This window comes from Stomoxys calcitrans, chromosome 4 (assembly GCF_963082655.1).
Source record: "Stomoxys calcitrans chromosome 4, idStoCalc2.1, whole genome shotgun sequence".
NCBI lineage: Eukaryota > Metazoa > Arthropoda > Insecta > Diptera > Muscidae > Stomoxys > Stomoxys calcitrans.
The window spans coordinates 25,247,827-25,267,767 of record NC_081555.1 but is presented as its reverse complement, the minus strand read 5'-3'; the positions used below and the strand labels follow the sequence as shown (position 1 = coordinate 25,267,767).

Sequence of the window (19,941 nt, the reverse complement as noted above, 5' to 3'; positions counted from 1 at the left end):
AATTCGAAAAAATGAAGGAGTTACAGCGTTATTGACCTCGAAAATGACCTTGAATTTTTACGCCAAAATACATTTGGTTTTTGCGATGTTTTTCATAGAAAACTTTACACTATTCCTTCATCCAGTACCACTACGGAAAGAGATTTTCCCCACGAATCCAACGGTGTCTGAAAAATTGTGAAGTTTGCAAAACTAAGGAAGTTACAGCAAAGGCAAACTCACGTTGGTTTTTTTTTTTTAATTTTTCGATGATAAAAAGAGTATTGCTTCGTCCAGCACCATTACAGAAAGCGATTTTCCTGAGGAATCCAACGGTGTCCTCAGAATTTTGAAATTCGCAAAACTAACAATGTTACAGCAATTTCAAACTCACCTCGACTTTTTTTTACCATTTTTCCAATATTAATTATGCGATTTTGAGCTTGTTTTTTAAGAAAAAACATGGGACTTGCACTAATCCGATTTTTTTGCAATAATCTACAATACTGTATACTCAACTCGAAAAATTTTTTCGCATCAAAAATTGAAAAATTTCATAAGGGGTTAGCCTTTACTAAAAAAATGCAAAAAAAATAAAATGTGAAATTTCACGTAATTTTGTTTATTGTTCGAATCGTTTTCGAATTTCGAAATGCGGAATGCTGGAAAATGATCGAAATTCGAAAAAATTAAGGAGTTGCAGCGTTATTGACCTTGAATTTTTACGCCAAAAATTTGGTTTTTGCGATGTTTTTCATAGAAAACTTTACACTATTCCTTCATCCAGTACCACTACGGAAAGAGATTTTCCCCACGAATCCAACGGTGTCTGAAAAATTGTGAAGTTTGCAAAACTAAGGAAGTTACAGCAAAGGCAAACTCACGTTAGTTTTTTTTTTTAATTTTTCGATGATAATTATGCGATTTTGAAGCAATACTCTAAAGTTTTCAAGGAAATAGGAAAGAGTATTGCTTCGTCCAGCACCATTGCAGAAAGGGATTTTCCTGACGAACCCAACGGTGTCCTCAGAATTTTGAAATTCAAATGATCAAAATTCGAAAAAATGAAGGAGTTACAGCGTTTTTGACCTTGAATTTTTACGCCAAAATACATTTGGTTTTTGCGATGTTTTTCATAGAAAACTTTACTTTATTCCTTCATCTAGCACCACTACGTAAAGAGATTTTCCCCACGAATCCAACGGTGTCTGAAAAATTGTAAAGTTTGCAAAACTAAGGAAGTTACAGCAATTGCAAAATCATGTTGGTTTTTTGTAATTTTTATACCCTACACCACTGCTGTGGTACGGGGTATTATAACTTAGTGCATTTGTTAGTAACACCCAGAAGGAAGAGAGATAGATAGAGACTCAGAATTACTTTCTGATTCGATTTACCTATGTCCGTCTGTCTGTCCGTCCATGTTAATTTGTGTACAAATTACAGGTCGCAATTTTCATCCTCATCGTCTTCAAATTTGGCACATACATTTTTTTGGCGTAGAGACGACGCCTATTGAAATTCGAAAAAATCGGTTTAGATTTGGATATAGCTGCCGTATATATGCTCGTCCGATTTCCAATCACGACTCCTGAGGCAAAATAATAAACACTTTTTCTGAACAGATTTAATTGTATGGGGATGAATAAGGTGAACTGGGTCCCATACGCCTAGGAAAAAGTTGATTACAAACGTGCTAATTTCAGTACCATACGGTATTGATAGAAAAACAACACCGTTTGGTACAAAAATAATACCGAATTGTAAAGATAAAACATAAAAATTAATAGTACCGCTTGGTACTAGCCTTATTACCGGACTGGTATTAGTTTTAATACCAATCTGCTATTGGTTTTAGCACCAGAACATTATTGGTTTTAGAACCAAACTGTTATTGATTATTCCTCCCCCTAATGAACCAAAAAAAAAAACTATTGAAAATAATTTTAATCTAATTTTATTTCGATTATTTATGTTTATAAATACAAAAAGTATTGTTACACCGCAACCAATCTCAATTCTTTGTAGTCAGCAATTCATTGCATATCCTTTGATTCCCAGAAGTGGTTCAATATGAATACACCAAAACAGCATCGTTTTCCACGCAAGAAACTATCATGTTTTTAATGTAGAATGTCCGTAGATTTTGTACCATTTCCATTTTCACCGCCTTTGAGTATATTAAAACATTTTATTTATTTATTTAACAAATATTTTATATTGGCGTCAATATTTTAAGTACAAAGCTCAACAACGCAACAATAGCCTCCTTTGTCTGGTATTGAATTGATAACCAATGGTATTAAAAATCTTTGCCAATGACGTGAACAAAATAATAACAGGTGGTATTAGCAAAGTAACGTCATTGTTATATCTCACGAATGACACCGGCCAAATTAGACTTACTTTCATCATAAATAAAGATTCCACAAATTACGCTTCTCTTCTCGTTGCGATTCTTGATCAGCCTCCGGGAAAGCTGGATCGTTTCCATACATAAAACCGATGAATTGTATTCGTGTTCGGCCCAGCCGAATCTGCAGAACCCACCACCATGGATTCTGTTAAAATATGGATGCAAAATTTCTGCCAAATCGGATGAAAATTTTGGCTTCCAGGGGCTAAAAAAGTCAAATCGGGAGATCGGTTTATATGGGAGCTATATCAGTTTATATGGATTGTTGTTGGAAATCAGAACTGAACACTATGTGCAGTTTCAACCAAACTCGGAAGAAAACTGAGGCTTCCAAAGGTTCAAGAAGTCAAACCGGGAGATCGGTTTATATGGGAGCTATATCAGGTTCTTGAGCGATTTTGATGGTACTTAGCATTGTTGTTGGACAGAACAGAACACGATGTGCAAAGTTTCAGACAAATCGGATGAAAATTGAGGCTTCCAGAGGCTCAAGAAGTCAAATCGGGAGATCGGTTTATATAGGAGCTATATCAGTTTCTTAACCGATTTGGACGGTACTAGGCAGAGTTGTTGGAAATCATAACAGAACCCTACATTCTCAATTTAAGCGAAATCGGACAAAAATTGCGGGCTCCATTGGCTCAAGCAGTCAAATCGGAACATAGGTTTATGTGGGAGCTATATTCAAATCGGAACCGATATAGCGGCTACCTTTACGCGTTCGACCGCTATCGTGATTTCGACAGATGGACGGACATGGCTAGATCGACTCAGGATGTCGAGCCGATCAGGAATATATATGCTTTATGTAGTCCTAGATCATTATTTCGAGGTATTACACACGGAATTACTAGATTAGTATACCCCTATCCTATGGTGGTGGGTATAAAAAGCCACACAACAAAAGCAACTATGATGAAACAGAGTTGCTTGGACTCATTTCGTGATCATTTTATTACATTTAAAATTAATTTAGTAGAAATTTGCATAGGCGCAGCGAAATGGCGCTGGTATGTTGATCAAAGAACTCAGTACCACCTCTGCGGAATGTGTTCGTATGTTCTTCGTCACCATTTTTTCATGATGCGTTAAGACTCAACACCGGTAAGAAGTCTTAACGACAACTCGAAATACCCTTCCCCATAACTTTGGTTTGGAATTCCTTAAGATTTCTGTCAGAAACATCAGATTTCCCTCCGACATTTCGTTCCGAAGTTAACCACTTCATATATTTTTCGATATGAATTTAGATAGACTTCGGATCCGAAATCGAATAAATTTTCCGACCTTCGTACAGACTTCTGAACGTTTGATTCACTGGGAAGGGACCTCATTTTATTGCCAAGTCCGAACGATTAGTCAAACTCTTATATGTGAGCAAGGTCGTTCCGGTTCCTCCGAGGGGACATAATGGCCATTGGTTTTATAAATAAATGCCAATAGCTGGCATTGTCATATCGAGTATCACAGGCACACAGTATTTAAGCAAGAGCCAGTGCCACCAGGCCTCTAACTAAAACTCTCCACTCGATACCGCTGCCTGTCTACGACTGTTGTTTCAGCTACTCTGTATCCTTAAGACGCGTTCCTGTAGCTCTCAGCTGAACTTTTTATGATGAGAATTTGTACAGCTTTGGAGCTGAAAGCTCCAACCTATCTGATGCTTATAGTTATCCTATGCCGGCAGCCCGAATTCCCGTTCATATATTCGTTCAGAGGATCTCAAGGTCAAACACAAAAAGCAGCGCATTCGTTGTTCATATATTACAAGTTTTATGTAAAAAAAAACTTTACTATTTGTCCATGTTAACAAAAATTGTTCATCAGGGATTATTTTTGTGCTGAACATAAACATTCTGAGAATAGTTTAAATACAACAAAATTCTATGTTTAATATGAAGTAAATTTTTATAAATTATACATTTTGCGGTTAACGTCTTGGCCTCTGCTTTGTGAAGGATTTCTCATCACAGACAAGAAGGTTCCTTATAAGGTTCCTTCCAGCAATTACAATAAATTAATTGCTAAATGAAGTGAATGTGAAAAGAGACTTTAAACCAATAAAGTAATACAAATTCTTGAAATAAAAAATTTTTCAAACTCAACTTAACGTCTCAGGCCTCCTCGTCCATAATATTTGGGTGCATTTGTTTGGGGTTGGCTACGTTGTGGCATTTGTTGCTGATTTGATCTATTGGTGTTAAATTGCCTTTGAGATTCTATTCGCAAAGAAGAATTCCGTGGATCATTACAATGCATATGCCGAATAGCATGGTTGGCTTCGTTTGTATTTCTATTTCGATTGCCAATGAAATTAACACGTGGATCATTTACAGAAAAATACGAGCCATCGCCACCTTCGACGCTATTAATCCTAAAGCCAGATGATTGGTCTTGATTGCGGACACGAGCTGACGGCGAGGACTCATTAGATGAGTAATTATTAACAGAAGCCTGTGGCGCGGCACCCACTGTTGAGGGTTGTTGAGCACATTTATAAATATCCAACATTCGCTGACGCAGGCGATACATATCCATAGCATTGGAGGCAGGTTCTTTTAACAATTCAGCAAAATCATGTAGCGCCATTAACTGGTTATCGTTCATTTCGCGCATTATACCCATAATGGGAAGATCGTCGCAGTTATCATAGAGTTTAATCGAAGGTGATTCAGTCTCCAATGTCTGACAAGCTATCTCAAATGCGGGCGGCACAGCCTGCACTCCAATGTCATAGGCCTGGGGCCTGCGTTTTATAACTTCAACCATTTCGTCGGTTTGTGTGGCAGTACTACAAAATAATGATGATTGACCCTCCAGCATTTCTTCGTCGTCATCTTCTTCATCATTTATGCCATTTTCTCGCTTGGGCTTTCGTATCTTTGCGGGAACCTTTATTACCTGTAACCTGTTATGTATAGCCTGAGCATCATAGCCCACAAGTTTGGCCACACTTGCCGCTACAGGCGGAAGTGACGCTAAGCCCCATTCTTCTAAGTTAAAGCGTTTAGCATGTGAGTTAAATTTATACCGAACATTGTTTATGTTGTGCAAAGGTGAACGGTTTTCATAGATGTGTTGATTGCGATAGGAATGACTGGGTGGAAGTTTTCGCACAACTGATGTATAAAGGAATGTTGATAGAGGCTTATCTTGTTCATCTTCCACAGTCTTCAGATAGTCCATAAGTGTTTTGGCCCTCATAATAACTGAAAAAATTCGAAAAAAAAAATTTTAGATTTTAGAATTTACAAAAACAGATTGTCTCTCACCTCGATCTCGTTTTTGTTTTGCGGTAAACTCTTCCCTTATTTCCGGCAAATGTGGTTGTAGACCCTCTGCAAAGAAGTATATATCAGTTGGCTTTCTGCACTTTTAGCGAAATAGAGGAAAGTGGCTTACCATATATGGGATGATCGTGGATTTCGACTTCTGGCAAAAACGATTTTTGAGTGCCTTGCTTTGCTGGAACCAATTTCTCAGAGACATGGCTGCCTAATAGTCTGTCATCAATTCTCTGCTTTTTGGATGTCGAAGGCATTTCAATTCTATCGCTAAATTCAGATTTTTCTGGCCATCGCATTAGTTTTCGGTGGTCAGGTGTGGGGGAGCGACTTCTACGTCTATGCGTTGGTGGACTGCGCGAATGACTTTTGAGCCGTCTAGTTGGTGGAGAGCGAGAATGACTTCTACGCCTTCGTGGTGAGGGGCTACGAGAAAGACTTCTACGTTGTTTTAATGGTGAGGGCGAACCTGAAGAACGCAAACGTTTACGTGACTTTTTCTTAGCTTTCTTTTGTTTTTTCCTTTCGCGCTCTTTGCGTAGTTTCCGATCTAATTCTTCCAACTGTTTAAGGCGATCACTAAATTTAACTTCGAGATCCTGCGTTTCTGCAGCCTCGACACGTTCCTGCAGTTTATCGACCAGCAGGTCGTCGAAAAAGTTATCAGGTATAGGTTCATCTTTCGGTTGTATCATAGGTCTATTAGCAATACTTTCTGTAAGAATGCCATCAAAGAAATTGTTTGGCAATGAAGGGCATTCACTATCGTCATGGTTAACATCATCTGCAGGCATAGTAGCAAATTCGGGTTTTACTCTTAAACGCATTACAGGGACGGTAGAGATAGTAGGTGGAGGTGGTGCAACAGCATCGCTAACATTTTGCTCTACTTCTGACGATTTTGTTGGCTGAGGGGTAGACTCTGTTGCTGGCAGTTCCCCTTTAACTGCGACGCCAGCAGTGTTGGTAGGATCTGCATTTACTGTGCTTTGTAATTGAGTTGAGACAATTCCAGCTTGGCTGGAGGTTACTTTGTTAGCGGTCATGGAAAGAAATGGCGTAGAAATTCCATCCGAGTTATCATGAGGAAAAGTTGGTACTTTCGGAGTAGCCATAGGCAGAAACGGCGTGGAAATTCCATCTGAGTTGTCACAAGAAAAAGCAGGAACTTTCGGCAGCGACAAAGATGGTGCTGTTGGAAGCATACTGGAAGTAGCTCTAGGCGATAATGGGGTAATAATGTCATCTGTACTAGCTATTGATTCGCCATCCATGCGTGCAATTGTTCTTTCCAAATGAAGCAAATCGGTATCTTGAAGTTCATCCTTATCTGGTGCCTCTGGAATAGGACCAGCAACACTTGGTGTAGCAAGTTCGCCATCATTTGCATTATCTTCACTTCGTTGGGTAGTTGTAGAAGCATTTTCATGCTGCAATTCTGCAGCGGCACAATTATCAGTGCTGTTTGCAAATAAATCCTTTGTTACCGCCAGCCCTTTTCTGGGACTTACTGTTGATTCATATTCCTGAGTTGACTGGCGCATAGGTGTTGTACGACCGTTTTCCTCATCATCTTCTGGCTCCGTTTTTACAACATTGTCGCTCATTTTTTTTAATTTAAATTTATAAAAGTTGAAAATTAACAAGATGCGAACAGCTGCTTCAACACGAATAATGCCAATGCGCCATGTAGGAAAAAAACGCTGTTTGGCAACAAAAAGCAAGTCCCTTACCATTATGCAAAAAACATGAAGAGATGAGCAAAGGAAGCTACATCCCTACCAAAGAAGTCTCGCTGCAGTTCCTTAATATGCTTAACCATTTCTATTGCCTGTTTTTTTAATAAAAAAGTTTGGTGTGGCCAATATTCGCAACAATTGGCCTTAATGTGTAAAGGACCCATTGTAATTTTATTCTTGTGAAGTTTCCCTAAGCGGCACAGATGGTCGATGCTTTTATTTACCACAGGATAAGTAAATTCGGCGGCAAATGCACTTATTAAATAAAATGGAATTAAACATCAGCGCGACATTGCTGGCGGCCAATAAAATCATCGCTGAACTACTGGACTCGTCTTCATCATCCGAAGATGAGGAGGAGTTTGCGGCAGTATTACCAGTACTACCAGAACAGCCAAGGAATAAGAAATTTGCAGAGACTGTTCTTGATACATACACCGAGAAAGATGTACTGCTATTTACTTAAAAATCCTATTTTTTAAAACTAATTTTTGTTTTTGCTTTAGTTTTTAGATAACTTCTACATTAGTCGACATTCATTCATGTATCTGGTAAGACTATACTCGCAATACTGCACCAAAGGACATTATCAAAGTGGTGGTCAGCAGGCAAAACTGGAGAAGCAAATGTTGCTGTATTTATGGTATGTTAGTAAAACTCAGAAAATGTGTTTTTCATTATTAATACTTACATTAGGTTTAGTGTAAATGCAACAAGTTTTCGCGAAACTGCTGCACTTTTCGAAGTGTCCTTATCGGCTATTCATCAAACCTTTTGTCGCATTTTAAAATTCCTAAATGCGGAAATGTTGCTCAACACCATAAGGCTTCCGGAGACTAATGAGGAAAAAGAGTCAACAGCTAATGATTTTGAAAATGTAAGTTGGAATAATTTATTTAATTATGTGCAGTGCTTGGTAAACTATCTTCTTTGTTTTGAACAGATAGCTGGATTTCCCAATGTTTTGGGGTGTGTTGCACGATGTTTTCTTTGTGTAAAACCATCTTCATCAGTACACAAGTCTGATGGTAACCAGACTATACTACTTCTTCAAGCTATATGTGATGCCCACAACAGATTTCTGGATATTAGCTGTGAAAACTTCAACCATATATCACCAGCATCCGATATGCTAAATCCTTTAGCTATTGGCAAAAATCTGCCCGAACTATGTTCCCCGCATTATCATTTATTAGCTGAAAATGATATATGGCCATTAAATGAATTTGTGCTGACACCCTATTCTGATGATGGAACTTTAAGCGACTCGGAAAATACTTACAATAGTAAATTTCGTAAAACATGTGATAATAGTTTAAGAACATTTATTTTATTGAAATCCCGCTTTCGTCAATTAACTAAAATGTCAGATTTTGCAAATGTTCCAATGATGTGCCAATTTATAAAATCCTGTTGTGTTATACACAACATATGCCACAACAGAGGAGATTTCCTTAATAAGGAAATGCAATTTGACCAAGTGGATACAAATATGTACAAATATCCTCAAGCCAACATTGGAGAGAATCATATGCTAAAACAATTGGGGCAGATAAAAAGAAATGAAATTAAGGAACATTTAAAAAATTTAACAAGGAATTAGAAAAAATTCAAAAAAAAAATGATTCGGCTTTAGGTGCGTAATTAAAACACATTTCGATATTTCGATTGGCATCATCAATCATCCTCAGGAGATATGTGTACAAAAAAATCTTGAAGATGATTGATGATGTTATTCGAAATATTAAATAAAGTTTAAATTTAAGGCATTTTTGAGACTTTTTGTTACAGAACCAAACGAAAAAATTTAAAGTCAAAAATTCACATATGTAGCTATTTTCTTACGATATGCGGGCTTTACTACAACTATAATAACTACCTTGTTTAGGTCTTGTTGTGAGAATGGAAGAAGAATCTCCAGCGGGAAAATAATTTGAATCATCTTTTGGATGATTAAGAAGAGACTAAAACCGGAAATAGTTAAATTAGAGTAAGACATGACAACCATTGGTGCTAGAGATTGGAAAAGAAGCACACCAAACCAAAGCGCTATTCAATGTTTGGCGAACTCAATGAGATGATTTTTTCTAAAAACTTAATATTTATTTGTACTTTTTGAAATATTTATAAGAAAAAAATATTTGATAAATTAAATTAAACTTTTCCTTTAATAATCTAATTAAGTATTTTAGTAACATTAATAAAATTTAAATTTCTGTATTAAATTTTTGTTGTTTTTTTTATAAATTTTGTGCGTTAGGCTTATGATAACTTGGCATAAAATATTCTTTTACACTTTCAAAGTGCTTTGAAATTAAAACTAGGAAAAAAAAACTTAAATTCAAATTAATTTATTAGCTCATGCCAATGTAGTCAAAGTAATTTTGCATATATTATTCTTATATGTACTAAATGTATGATTTTATGAAGCAAAAGTAAATAAATTAATAAAAAGCTACACTTACAACTTTAATCCTATGGGATATTATATTAGCAGTTGCTATCTTATATTAAACAAAATAAATAAATTTTTGATAGGCAGGCTGAAATAGAATTAAAAAAATGTTTGTACATTGTGATACATTAGCGACAGACCAAAGCCTGAAGGTGAAAATCTAACCTAGGACCCCCTAAAACCCACTGATGTTCCCATCTAACTACCAACTCAGCTACGGGGGCGCTTAAAGTAAACTCACTTAAATATTAAATTAGAAAAACACTAACAATAATTCGTTTTTTCTTAATATTTAATATAAGGTAATAAAATAAAATATTATCAGAGCATACATCTTCAACAAATTAAAAATTGCTAACATTGAGACTTAGACTATGGTCAAACTCATGTCATATCTACTAATAAATATGCATGTTATTTCTTTGTTCTAAAACATTTTGTAACATATTTTGAAGACGTTGTATGGCTTCCATCTTTTCTCTATGTCGTCTTTCACGGCCTTCCTCTTTTCTTGCAGCAATTAACAACAAAGTAGCTTCTATTGAAGTCTCATGTTTTCCATTCATGTTCTGCTCCTGCAGAGAAACCTCTTGTCGATTTTCTTCGGTACGCTTCTCTTCAGTTTTTATGGTATTTTGACTAGGATTATGGTTTCTGACAACCTCTGGCTCTGGTATATGATCCCATTGCATTTGTTTGTTCGGTGGTAAATGTGAGATTTGTGGTTTTGTTGGGATATTTTTGATTTTTATTTGACATTCAGGTTCTAACGATGAGGCTTCCAGATGATATACTTGTCTTTTACTTGTTGTACTAAAAGGAGTATTGTTTCGAATGGCCCACTTTCGTCTTCTTCTCTCAACCGTTTTGAATCTTTCTTCACATTGTTTGGCGGTTTTGCCACGAAATCTGGAGGAAATATTAATCCACATATCTTTTTTATTTTTAAATCTTTTCCTGGGACCAATGTCGGACAAATGATGACTATATAGATTTAAAAGTTGCCTGGTTTCGCTATCTGACCATACTGAAAAGATTGCAATAAAAAACCAAACTTAGTAACGAGTGTCCTTAGAGAGAATTTAGGACATTGCATTAAAAAAAAAACAAACAAAAGCGTGTTAAGTACCGACGGACCGAATCTTATATCTCCTCCACCATGGATCGCTTTTGTCGTGTTCTTTTCCCGGCCAACAAAGGATACATTAAAATAAATGCTATGCTATTGAAGCTATATCAAGTTATGGACCGATTCGGACCATAATCGAATTGAATGTTGGAGACCCTGGTAGAAGCCATTGTGTCAATTGTCAGCCAATTCGAATAAGAATTGCGTCCTTTAGGGGCTCAAGAAGTAAAATAGGGAGATCGATTTATATGGGAGCTGTATCAGGCCTAAGACCGATTCAGACCATATTTGATACGTATGTTGAAGGTCATGGAAAAAATCTTTGTACAAGACTTCAGCCAAATCAGAACCCTCCGGAGCCCTCAAGAAGTCAAGTTTCAAAATCATTTTATATGGCAGGCATATCAGGTTATGGACCGATTCGAACCATATTTGGTACAGTTGATGGAAGTAATAACAAAACAAGTCATGCAAAATTTCAGCCAAATCGGATACGAATTGCGCCCTCTAGTGGCTTAAGAAGTCAAGATTCAAGATTGTTTTATGTGGCAGCTGTATCAGATTATGGACCGATTTGAACCATACTTTGCAAAGCAGTTGGAAGTCATAACGAAACCCGTCATGCAAAATTTCAGCCAAGTCGGATGGGAAGGGCGCCACCTAGAGGCTCAAAAAGTTTAGAGCCCAGATCGGTTTATATGACAGCTATATCAAAACATAGACCGATATGGCCCATTTACATTCCCAACTGACCCAAACTAATAAGAAGTATTCAGGCAAAATTTCAAGCGGATAGCTTTACTCGTTCGAAAGCTAACGTACTTTGAACGGATAGACGCACGGACGGACATGGCTAGATCGATCAAGACGATCAAGAATATAAACAATTTATGAGATCTTAGACGAATATTTCGAGGAGTTACAAACAGAATGAAGAAATTAGTTTACCTCCATCCTATGGTGGAGTGTATAACAACACAATCCCATGGCAGACGGTTGTACGTACCGGATTGACCCGATGAAGTCCTTCATCAGTGTATAACACACTGATACAACAACAACACCAGTCCCATCCCGGGACGGGATAGCTGTGAGCACCACACAAGCTGGAATATTGAGGTCCGATCTATGTGGTGTCCGTTGCTGTCACGAGAAGCTTAGCTTCGAGCTACCGGGCGCGTCCAAAGGTTGCGGATAGGGGAATACTCCATCCGGAGTAGCTGTGACTGCAGTCGCGGACAATCAGTGGCATCGAGCGGAGAGTCTCAGTGAGAGGTCGGATGGCACTGGCTCTTGCACAAATACTGAGTGTCTACAATGCTCGATATGACAAGGCGAGTTATTGGCGCCTTTAAATAATCAATGACCACCCTGTTCCCGCGGCGATCGGTTCTTTGGATCGGAACGAGCATGCTCACCTACAGGATCTCGACGAGGATCGCCACCTCCACATGAAAATGTGGTTACAATAACAACAACCAATCCCATGGCAGCCGGTTGTACGCGCCGGATTGGCCCGATGGAGTCCTTCATCGGCAAGGGGTGCTGCCTCAGTGTACAACACACTGCTACAACAACATATTTAATGACGAGTTTCTTTACGTTGAATTTAGGACACAACTAAGGTAAATAATGTGAAACGCAAAAATGCAAAAACGTATTTTCTGTGAAAATCGTTTTTTCAAAGGACAAAAGTGGAAAATTCTACCGCCATTATCAATAGGCATACATATGTATAACAAGACCGGCCAGGCCAATGCAATGCATGAAAGGGTATGCATGAATAGCCTGCGTCAAGTTGTTTGCACGGTTTCTTTTTAAAGGCAGAAACTAAAAAAGGATAATGGAAGGTCAAAAAATAAATGGACCATTAATACAATTTTCTTCTTCTTCTATAGGCTTTCAAGCTACACATCGCGCGTAGAGGCCATAAAATTTAAGCCAAATCAGAAGAAAAAGGTGTTGTCTAGGTGCTCGAAAAGTACAATCGGGAGATCGGTTTAATTTAGACCATACATTGTCCAAAATGTTGTTCAATTCGAATTAGTATTGCCCCTCTAAGGGCTATAGAATTACAATCGGGAGATTGGATTGGGGGTGGATAACCCCCCTCTTATACACAAGTCTAAACTTTGCAATCCCCAATATACTCATGCGTTTGACCGCTACGGTGATTTCAACAGACAGATGAATGGACACATCTATTTTTACTCATAATGTCCAAACGATCAAGATATATAGTTTTTAGAGTCGCAGATCAATACCTTGAGACCTTCCATCTATGATGAATGGGTAAAAAAACTATAACAGCTTTTACAATAGAATCAATAGTCAACTCTCAACTCTACTTACTTCGTTGCACCTTTTCCCTTCTTCCGTATTTTGATACATCGGCCTCATTTGCCAAGGTTTCTTCCACTTTAGATGTTTCTGAATTTGATGCTTCAGGCATAGAGTCATTGGAGTTATCATAAAGCTGTACACCTTCGACTAGCTCTTGCGATGGTGAACCACAATCCGGCAAAACTGCTAATGGATTTTCTTCATCTCCTGTTGATGAAAAGTACGGCTCGTCTTTAATCATAATATTGTCATAACCAGAGAATCGATGTGGATCCTCTTCTCTGCTTGCACTCATTTTACTCTACTAGTTTAAACACGCTTTTTTCTCTTTATAATTTTATTTTCTTTAGCGGCTTGTAATATAGATATATAAATTCTGCTTTTTCACTCAACGCTTTTGTTTACCAGCAGCTGGTGACAATGATGCCATGTAAACAGTCGGTGCGAGCAATTTAGCACTAGGCAATATTATACAAGGTAAAGTCACAAGACCAGCTGATGACATTATGCGATTTTAGAGTTGCATCCAAATTCCACTAAAATGTCAAATAGTTTGAATTTTTGAAGTTTTTTTACATTTTGTTTCTTTTTTAACATTTTTGTCGTTTGAATTTATAATTTACACGTTTATAATCATAAATCTTTTAATCTTTTAGCTGCTACATATGACAATGCATATAAAACCTAGAATGCCAATTTGACAGTATACAGAAATTTAACAGCCTTGTGGGAATTTGCAACCCACAGGGTTGTATCGTTGTTGTTGAGCTAGGGACCATGGTACAACTTAAATGTAAAGTAATTAGCACAACTACATAACGAAACTGTCTTGAGTGGCAAATGCCGTAAATTGAAATGTCAAAGTGGTTTTAGAATTAAACTTTGTTTTACAAATTATCTTCTTCAAATGTATTTTATATTTGCATTTTCATCATTATAACTTTGTTTTGTTGCTTATATGAGGAATATCGGATCAAATAAAACGTATTTTTAAGATTTTAGAAGCCTTTGACATTTAGATTGACTACAAAATAAAAACAAATATAAAAAAATTGTACTCAGCTGTTTGCATGACCTCACCTTATAAGTGCATCCTACATATGGTGCAATCCGCCATCTTGCCATCAAGCTGATCAACGTTTTGCCAACACACACAAAGAAATTTGTGTAATTTATAAATTAAAACAATTAAAATGTGAAAAAGGGAACAAAATGTAAATAATTTTTAAATTCCAAACAAAGTATTTGACGTTTTAATGGTATTCGGATACAACTCTAGAATTAGATAATTCCTTTAGCTGGGCTAGTGACGTTACTTTGTATAAATTTGCCTAGCTTGAGAGCGAGCAAAATTTCTAGAGTTTGGCATTTGAGAGTTTGCAAATTTCTACCGTAGGTTTTTTCCCAGCAGAAATTTGCAGCATCGAACAGCTGATTTATGAAACAAGCTGTTTATTCATATAAATAGCCAAGATATATTATGTCTGTTCGAACTATACCAGTAAAAATTTGCAGAAGAGTAAGAACAGCCTTTACTGTCTTTTGCTATTTATTTAAAAAAAACAGCTGATTTTCAAAAAACGTCTATTCGATGCTGCAGGAAAAAAAACCTCCAGCACAAATTTGTAAGCTCTCAATTATGAAACTCTCAATGTTGTGCAAAATATTGAGTGCACTATCTGTCAAAATCAATGATTAGTGCAACTCTGAATTTGTGTATTTTACTAAATATTTCGCGCTATTTTTCATTGTTTGTGTGTTATGGTTCTTGACTATAATACACACACACACACACAACCAAAACTCGTTGACAGATAGTGCACTAGCGAGGAAAAAATGTAGTCAGCTGTTTACGGTACACTACCTGGTAATTATGTCATGGTGGCAGTTACCCAACAACAAAATACTGAGTGCACTATCTGTCAAAATCAGTGATTAGTGGAGCTCTGATTTTAAGTAAAACCCCACTGCTTATTGAATCCAAATTTAAGGCTCTCATCAGCTGATTTTTTAAAGGGAAAAAGATGATCGAGTCATTAAATCCGGATTTAAAGTGCAGTGTAAACGGGGTTTAAGTGCCGTTTACTGGCCCCTTACCGATTCCTCGGAAAATGATATATTGTGTACAGCTTGGCGAGCTGATTTCAAACTAGCAGGGGCCGGACCTGGGTCTTGAGAAATAGGCTTCGAAATGGTCAGTCAAAACTATTGAATAACTTTAAGGTTTTCCATCCGATTTTTACAATTTGACATCTGGGTGGCAAAGAGAGTTTTAATTAAAATACTTTTGGCTTATTCCCACTGTTGGACATATGAAGAGGAGAAAATTTTAAATCCAGCCGAAGGCCGACAAATTTGTCCAACATTGGATGGCAAAGAGTTTTAAATACAATTCTTTTGGCTTTTTCCTACTGTTAGACATATGGAGGAGAAAATGTAAATTTCGTTATTAAAAAGTTATCTTGATGTATTTTTAGTTTTGTTATAAGTAAGTTAGGTGAATTATACTTCAAAAAAAAGCTTAGCGGAGTGGCTATTGTGATGTAATGTAGTTTTTACAGAAAAATTTGAATAAATTATGGTTTTTTGAAAAAAATTGTTCAAAATTTTACTATTTTCATTAAAAGTAACAATGTTTCAAAGATTTTCTAAAAATATTACATGTTTTCTGAAAGCGATTTAAATTATAAATAATTTATTTCTTCCAAATCGGTTTAAAAATAAAAAATTGTAAGCATTTACATTTTGAACTTTAAATACCTATATTTGAAAGCGATTTAAAAAATCTACAATATGGGTTTTATTTCTTCCAAATCGGTTTAAAAATAAAAAATTGTAAGCATTTACATTTTGAACTTTAAATACCTATATCTCATGGACTAGGTCCTTCCCCAACAAAATGTTTGTACAGTTTCATTCAGCACATCGAACTCTATCACCTGAAAAAAAATATCTCATTTGGCGAGGGGCCTGTATACTGCTCTTGTTCCTAGATCGCTTTAAAAAGGGTTCTGAGTAACGGACCATAGAGATATCCCAGGGAATTGTAGATTAGGATGCTACACTAGCTATTAAATTACTAATACTAGGTGAAAAGGAATATTTGACTAACATTTTTAACAAGTAATACATTGTTTGCATTATTTTTGTATATTTAAAAATTTTTAACTATGTATTTCCCTTTACGTTTTGTGCCTCCAAAGCCTTTTTCTTCAACATGATTTTCTCAGAGATCAGTCTCTCCATCACTCGATGATGTCGTTCACTTTCAATTCGTTGTTTAGTCATTTCTTCCGTTTGCTTATGTAATAAGCTATTGTGTTCCTTTAAATGTTCCGACATGGATTTGAACGCATCCAATATGCCATTGGTATGCGTTTCAAGTTTGTTGAATGTTTCTTTATTTCCTTCCATTGTATTGTGTAATTTCTTTAAAGTTGTTGATATTGCGGCATAGGAATTTGTTTCATTTTTCATAAATTTCTTTAAATCATATTGTAGTTGGTTTGTAATGGTTTTCCTGGTGGGTTTGTTGCTAGATAATGCTGTTTCTTGTAATTCCTCTCCTTGCTCTGTTTCCGATTCGGAAGAATGAATAGTATGCAGTAGATGGCTTTCGTTTTGTTCAAGCTTTTGGGAGGCGTTGTCTTTGATGTTATTTTCCTCCCATATGCTTTCTTCATCGGCGATACTATCTACTACTGTACTAGTCTCATTGTTTTCTTCGGTTTCTTCATATAGTCCGCAAAGGTCTGCAATCAACTTTTCTTTCTTCGTTAATGACACGTTCTTATCACCACTATTTATCAATTTTAATTTTCTTCTTAGCTGTGTCCTTCTATCGCTAAACGTCTAAAAACATTGGAAAACATGAAATGTTAAGGGAAAATTTTAAAAAGAAATTGAATACCTTTTTCCATGCAGTGGAACCTCTAATTGGGGGCCCGATTTTGTTGAGGTTATAGGCAAGTACTCCCCACAATCTAGCAATTTCATCTTTATTTCTTTTGACAATTCCTTTGCGGACCATCTGTGGATGTCTTTTAATAAATGCTAGGAACAACTCTTCCTGTTCCATATTTATTTGTTTGCGACTGTAAGAGCCTAAGGAAAGTTTTCATTATTTTTAGATTCTTCACACGACTTTAGAAATATATAAGGTTAGTATGGGTAGAAAAGAGCGACTAAGCCATGCCACTAACGACATACACTCAAGCCAGTAAACGGCTTGATGTGCGCTCTATGTAACTCAGAATAAAATCTATGCAAGGAATTCGTTCCTGCTTACTTAAGTAGTTTCCATTTTAAGGCCCAACTCAAGTACCGAAGTCTTTAAGCTGCGAAAGCCGGGCATTGACATAGAAAAGGTTCCAATATATATGCAAGGTATGGTACTAAGTAGTGTCACCGTTGTCATGCCGTTCGGTGTTTGTAATAAAAAGTAAGTCTCTTATTGTAGAGCTTGAAACTTCTATTGTATTGCAGTCATTAATGTGAGAGTAGAGTTCCTTAATGGAATGTTCATGGGCAAAAAACATTGGTTGCAACTCAGAGCTCTGATTTGTGTGGTCTTCATCGTCATCTCGAGAAGTTGAGCTGGCATCTACCAGGCTCGTCCGCAGGTTGTGGCTAGGGGAATGCTTCATACACCGAGTAGTTGCACCTGCAGTTGCGGACTATCAATGGTATCGAGTGAAGAGTCTTAGTGAGAGGCCGGCAGGCACCGGCTCTTGTTTAAATACTGAATGCCTGTAGAACTCGACATGACGAGGCGCCTTTAAATAATCAATCGGCATAACGCCAAGACAATTGACTCTATGGACCGGAACAAGCTTGCTCACCTATGAAGCTTGACGAGCATCGCTACCTCCACTAACAAATCTTTTTACAACAACCACATTAATATCTTACCGTATTTAGTTGGTGGTACTTCCCAGTAATCTAATACTTCCGATCCTTCAGTATAACTCTCCATAGATCGCACACGTTTTGGCTGAGGGCATTCAGGTTCTAGTTCATCGGAGCTTGATTGTATATCTGAATCTTGAGACTGTGAATTGTCTTCGGGCAGTATATAAGAAGCCTCTTGTGATTCCAGTGTCTCGTAGTCGGGGCATTGAAATTCTTCTTCGACAACAAATCCACCATTATCAGTGGAAATATAACGCTTTCTAACTCTATGATGATAAGTCAGGGGATCCTGAGAGTCCATGTTCTAACGGGCTAATAATAAAGTAGCTGGCTGTAACGCATATTGTTTTTACACAAATTTTAAAAAGTACTCTTATAAAATTAAATTTACAATACAAACCTCAATATTACGCGATTAAAAACTGCAACTTTAAAACTATGGAATTCTCGAGGCAGTCACATACTATTCTATTCCTTACCGATCAGTAATTTTTATAAAATTTTTTTATTTTTCAATTTAATCTGATTTCTTTCCAAAACAAACAAATTATAAAATTTAAGATTCTTATTTTGTTTTGGTTATTAACTTCCATGCATTCACCGAGACTTGATAACGCGTAATGATGCACCATATGATATGATATCAACTATCTGTGAATGGCAACCAACATGAATAATGTAACTATTACTATAAGCGCCATCTGCAATTCAAAGTTTATCGCTAACTAACTTGAACAGGATTGAAAGGTTAAAATATATGGAAAGAGATTGCCATTACCAATCTATTGATGTAATCTTTTTTGAGGAATTCGAAAAATTGACGAAGTTAGTGCAACTTGAAATTCATTTGGGCTAGGAGGGGAAAAATTTGAAATTTGTGTAGTATTTTTAGCAGTTTGTAAAAATTTGCTCGATTTTCGACTTTTGAGTGCGAAGACCAAATTATTTGGGATCAAGAACGCATAACGAATGTATAAAAATCCATTCAGGCTGAAATTCGCCAAAAAGCTCCATGTGAACATTTCGAAAATTTGATAAGGGACCCTATGAAAAACCTGAAAATCGCCCGCTTGCCAATTGTTAGATGCAATAGGCTGAATTGATTGAATTTCAAGTGATACCATTATGAAACCAGCGATAATATTGTGAAAAGAGATTTTCTTCACCAATCCACTGATGTAATCAAATTTGAGAAATTCAAAAAATTGACAAAGTTACAGAAACTTGAGGTTCATTTGGGCTAGGTAGGGAACCCTCCTCTCCCTTACCATCACTTTCAAAAATGCCAGATCTTGGAGATGGGTGTATCGATTTAATCGAAATTTTGTATGCCACCTAATGGTACCCCAAAAACACAAAATTGTTATAAAATTTAGGGTTAAATAATCTGGGGGGACGCCCCATCCCAAAACCCACCCGAGCGGACATGTTTACCGATTGGGACAATATGGGTATCGAATGAGAGGTATTTAAGAGTAGAGTACGTACTTGGCATTAAAATGTCACTCTAAGTGTCGGGGGGTCCCCCACCCCCAAAATCCCCTACCAACAGGACACTTTTACCGCTTTGGGTGATATGGGTATCAAATGAAAGGTATTTAAAAGTAGTGTACAAATCTGACTTAAAAATTTATTCCTTGGTGTATGAGAAGCCTGCCCACCCCCCAAAACCCCCCAGCAGAACA

The 19,941-nt window shown here is 36.8% G+C and overlaps 3 protein-coding genes across 7 annotated transcripts; 1 reads left to right on the top strand and 2 right to left on the bottom strand.

Annotated features, from left to right (window-relative positions):
- Positions 1-1,920: 1,920 nt before the first annotated feature.
- LOC106082922 (uncharacterized) lies at positions 1,921-7,374 on the bottom strand. The gene is made up of 3 exons (XM_013245678.2): positions 5,798-7,374; positions 5,668-5,733; positions 1,921-5,604 (listed from the first exon to the last, which is right to left on the bottom strand). The coding sequence occupies exons 1-3, from the start codon at positions 7,284-7,286 to the stop codon at positions 4,502-4,504; spliced, it is 2,658 nt and encodes an 885-aa protein (XP_013101132.2). The 5' UTR covers positions 7,287-7,374; the 3' UTR covers positions 1,921-4,501.
- Positions 7,375-7,637: 263 nt separating this feature from the next.
- LOC106082906 (uncharacterized) lies at positions 7,638-9,643 on the top strand. Of its 3 annotated transcripts, none has more exons than XM_059367716.1 (5): positions 7,638-7,866; positions 7,925-8,061; positions 8,115-8,295; positions 8,362-9,054; positions 9,307-9,643. In XM_059367716.1, exons 1-4 carry the CDS (start codon positions 7,669-7,671, stop codon positions 9,019-9,021), a joined length of 1,176 nt encoding a protein of 391 aa, XP_059223699.1. In that variant the 5' UTR covers positions 7,638-7,668; the 3' UTR covers positions 9,022-9,054; positions 9,307-9,643. The 3 variants fall into 3 exon arrangements, with proteins under 3 accessions (XP_059223699.1, XP_013101113.2, XP_059223698.1); XM_013245659.2 differs by having other exon boundaries at positions 9,210-9,643; XM_059367715.1 differs by having other exon boundaries at positions 8,362-9,643.
- A 138-nt stretch (positions 9,644-9,781) lies between these two features.
- Positions 9,782-18,833, bottom strand: LOC106082925 (uncharacterized). Of its 3 annotated transcripts, none has more exons than XM_013245685.2 (4): positions 18,657-18,833; positions 18,257-18,587; positions 13,355-13,552; positions 9,782-10,900 (listed from the first exon to the last, which is right to left on the bottom strand). In XM_013245685.2, exons 2-4 carry the CDS (start codon positions 18,555-18,557, stop codon positions 10,272-10,274), a joined length of 1,128 nt encoding a protein of 375 aa, XP_013101139.2. In that variant the 5' UTR covers positions 18,558-18,587; positions 18,657-18,833; the 3' UTR covers positions 9,782-10,271. The 3 variants fall into 3 exon arrangements, with proteins under 3 accessions (XP_013101139.2, XP_013101137.2, XP_013101138.2); XM_013245683.2 differs by lacking the exons at positions 9,782-10,900; positions 13,355-13,552 and adding exons at positions 16,477-17,197; positions 17,256-17,449 and having other exon boundaries at positions 18,657-18,828; XM_013245684.2 differs by lacking the exons at positions 9,782-10,900; positions 13,355-13,552 and adding exons at positions 16,477-17,197; positions 17,256-17,449 and having other exon boundaries at positions 18,257-18,568; positions 18,657-18,828.
- Positions 18,834-19,941: the final 1,108 nt, after the last annotated feature.

What these genes read in the sequence shown, in the direction of transcription:
- LOC106082906 (XM_059367716.1), top strand. Translation starts at nt 7,669, where the DNA reads ATGCACTTATTAAATAAAATGGAATTAAACATCAGCGCGACATTGCTG. An exon ending in ATACATACACCGAGAAAGAT is followed by an intron (nt 7,867 to 7,924) that starts GTACTGCTATTT and finishes TTTTTGCTTTAG; the next exon opens with TTTTTAGATAACTTCTACAT. An exon ending in CAGCTAATGATTTTGAAAAT is followed by an intron (nt 8,296 to 8,361) that starts GTAAGTTGGAAT and finishes TGTTTTGAACAG; the next exon opens with ATAGCTGGATTTCCCAATGT.
- LOC106082922 (XM_013245678.2), bottom strand. Translation starts at nt 7,286, where the DNA reads ATGAGCGACAATGTTGTAAAAACGGAGCCAGAAGATGATGAGGAAAAC. An exon ending in CCACGATCATCCCATATATG is followed by an intron (nt 5,734 to 5,797) that starts GTAAGCCACTTT and finishes ACTTCTTTGCAG; the next exon opens with AGGGTCTACAACCACATTTG. An exon ending in AAAACAAAAACGAGATCGAG is followed by an intron (nt 5,605 to 5,667) that starts GTGAGAGACAAT and finishes GAATTTTTTCAG; the next exon opens with TTATTATGAGGGCCAAAACA.
- LOC106082925 (XM_013245683.2), bottom strand. Translation starts at nt 18,557, where the DNA reads ATGGACTCTCAGGATCCCCTGACTTATCATCATAGAGTTAGAAAGCGT. An exon ending in AGTACCACCAACTAAATACG is followed by an intron (nt 17,450 to 18,256) that starts GTAAGATATTAA and finishes AACTTTCCTTAG; the next exon opens with GCTCTTACAGTCGCAAACAA. An exon ending in GTTCCACTGCATGGAAAAAG is followed by an intron (nt 17,198 to 17,255) that starts GTATTCAATTTC and finishes CAATGTTTTTAG; the next exon opens with ACGTTTAGCGATAGAAGGAC.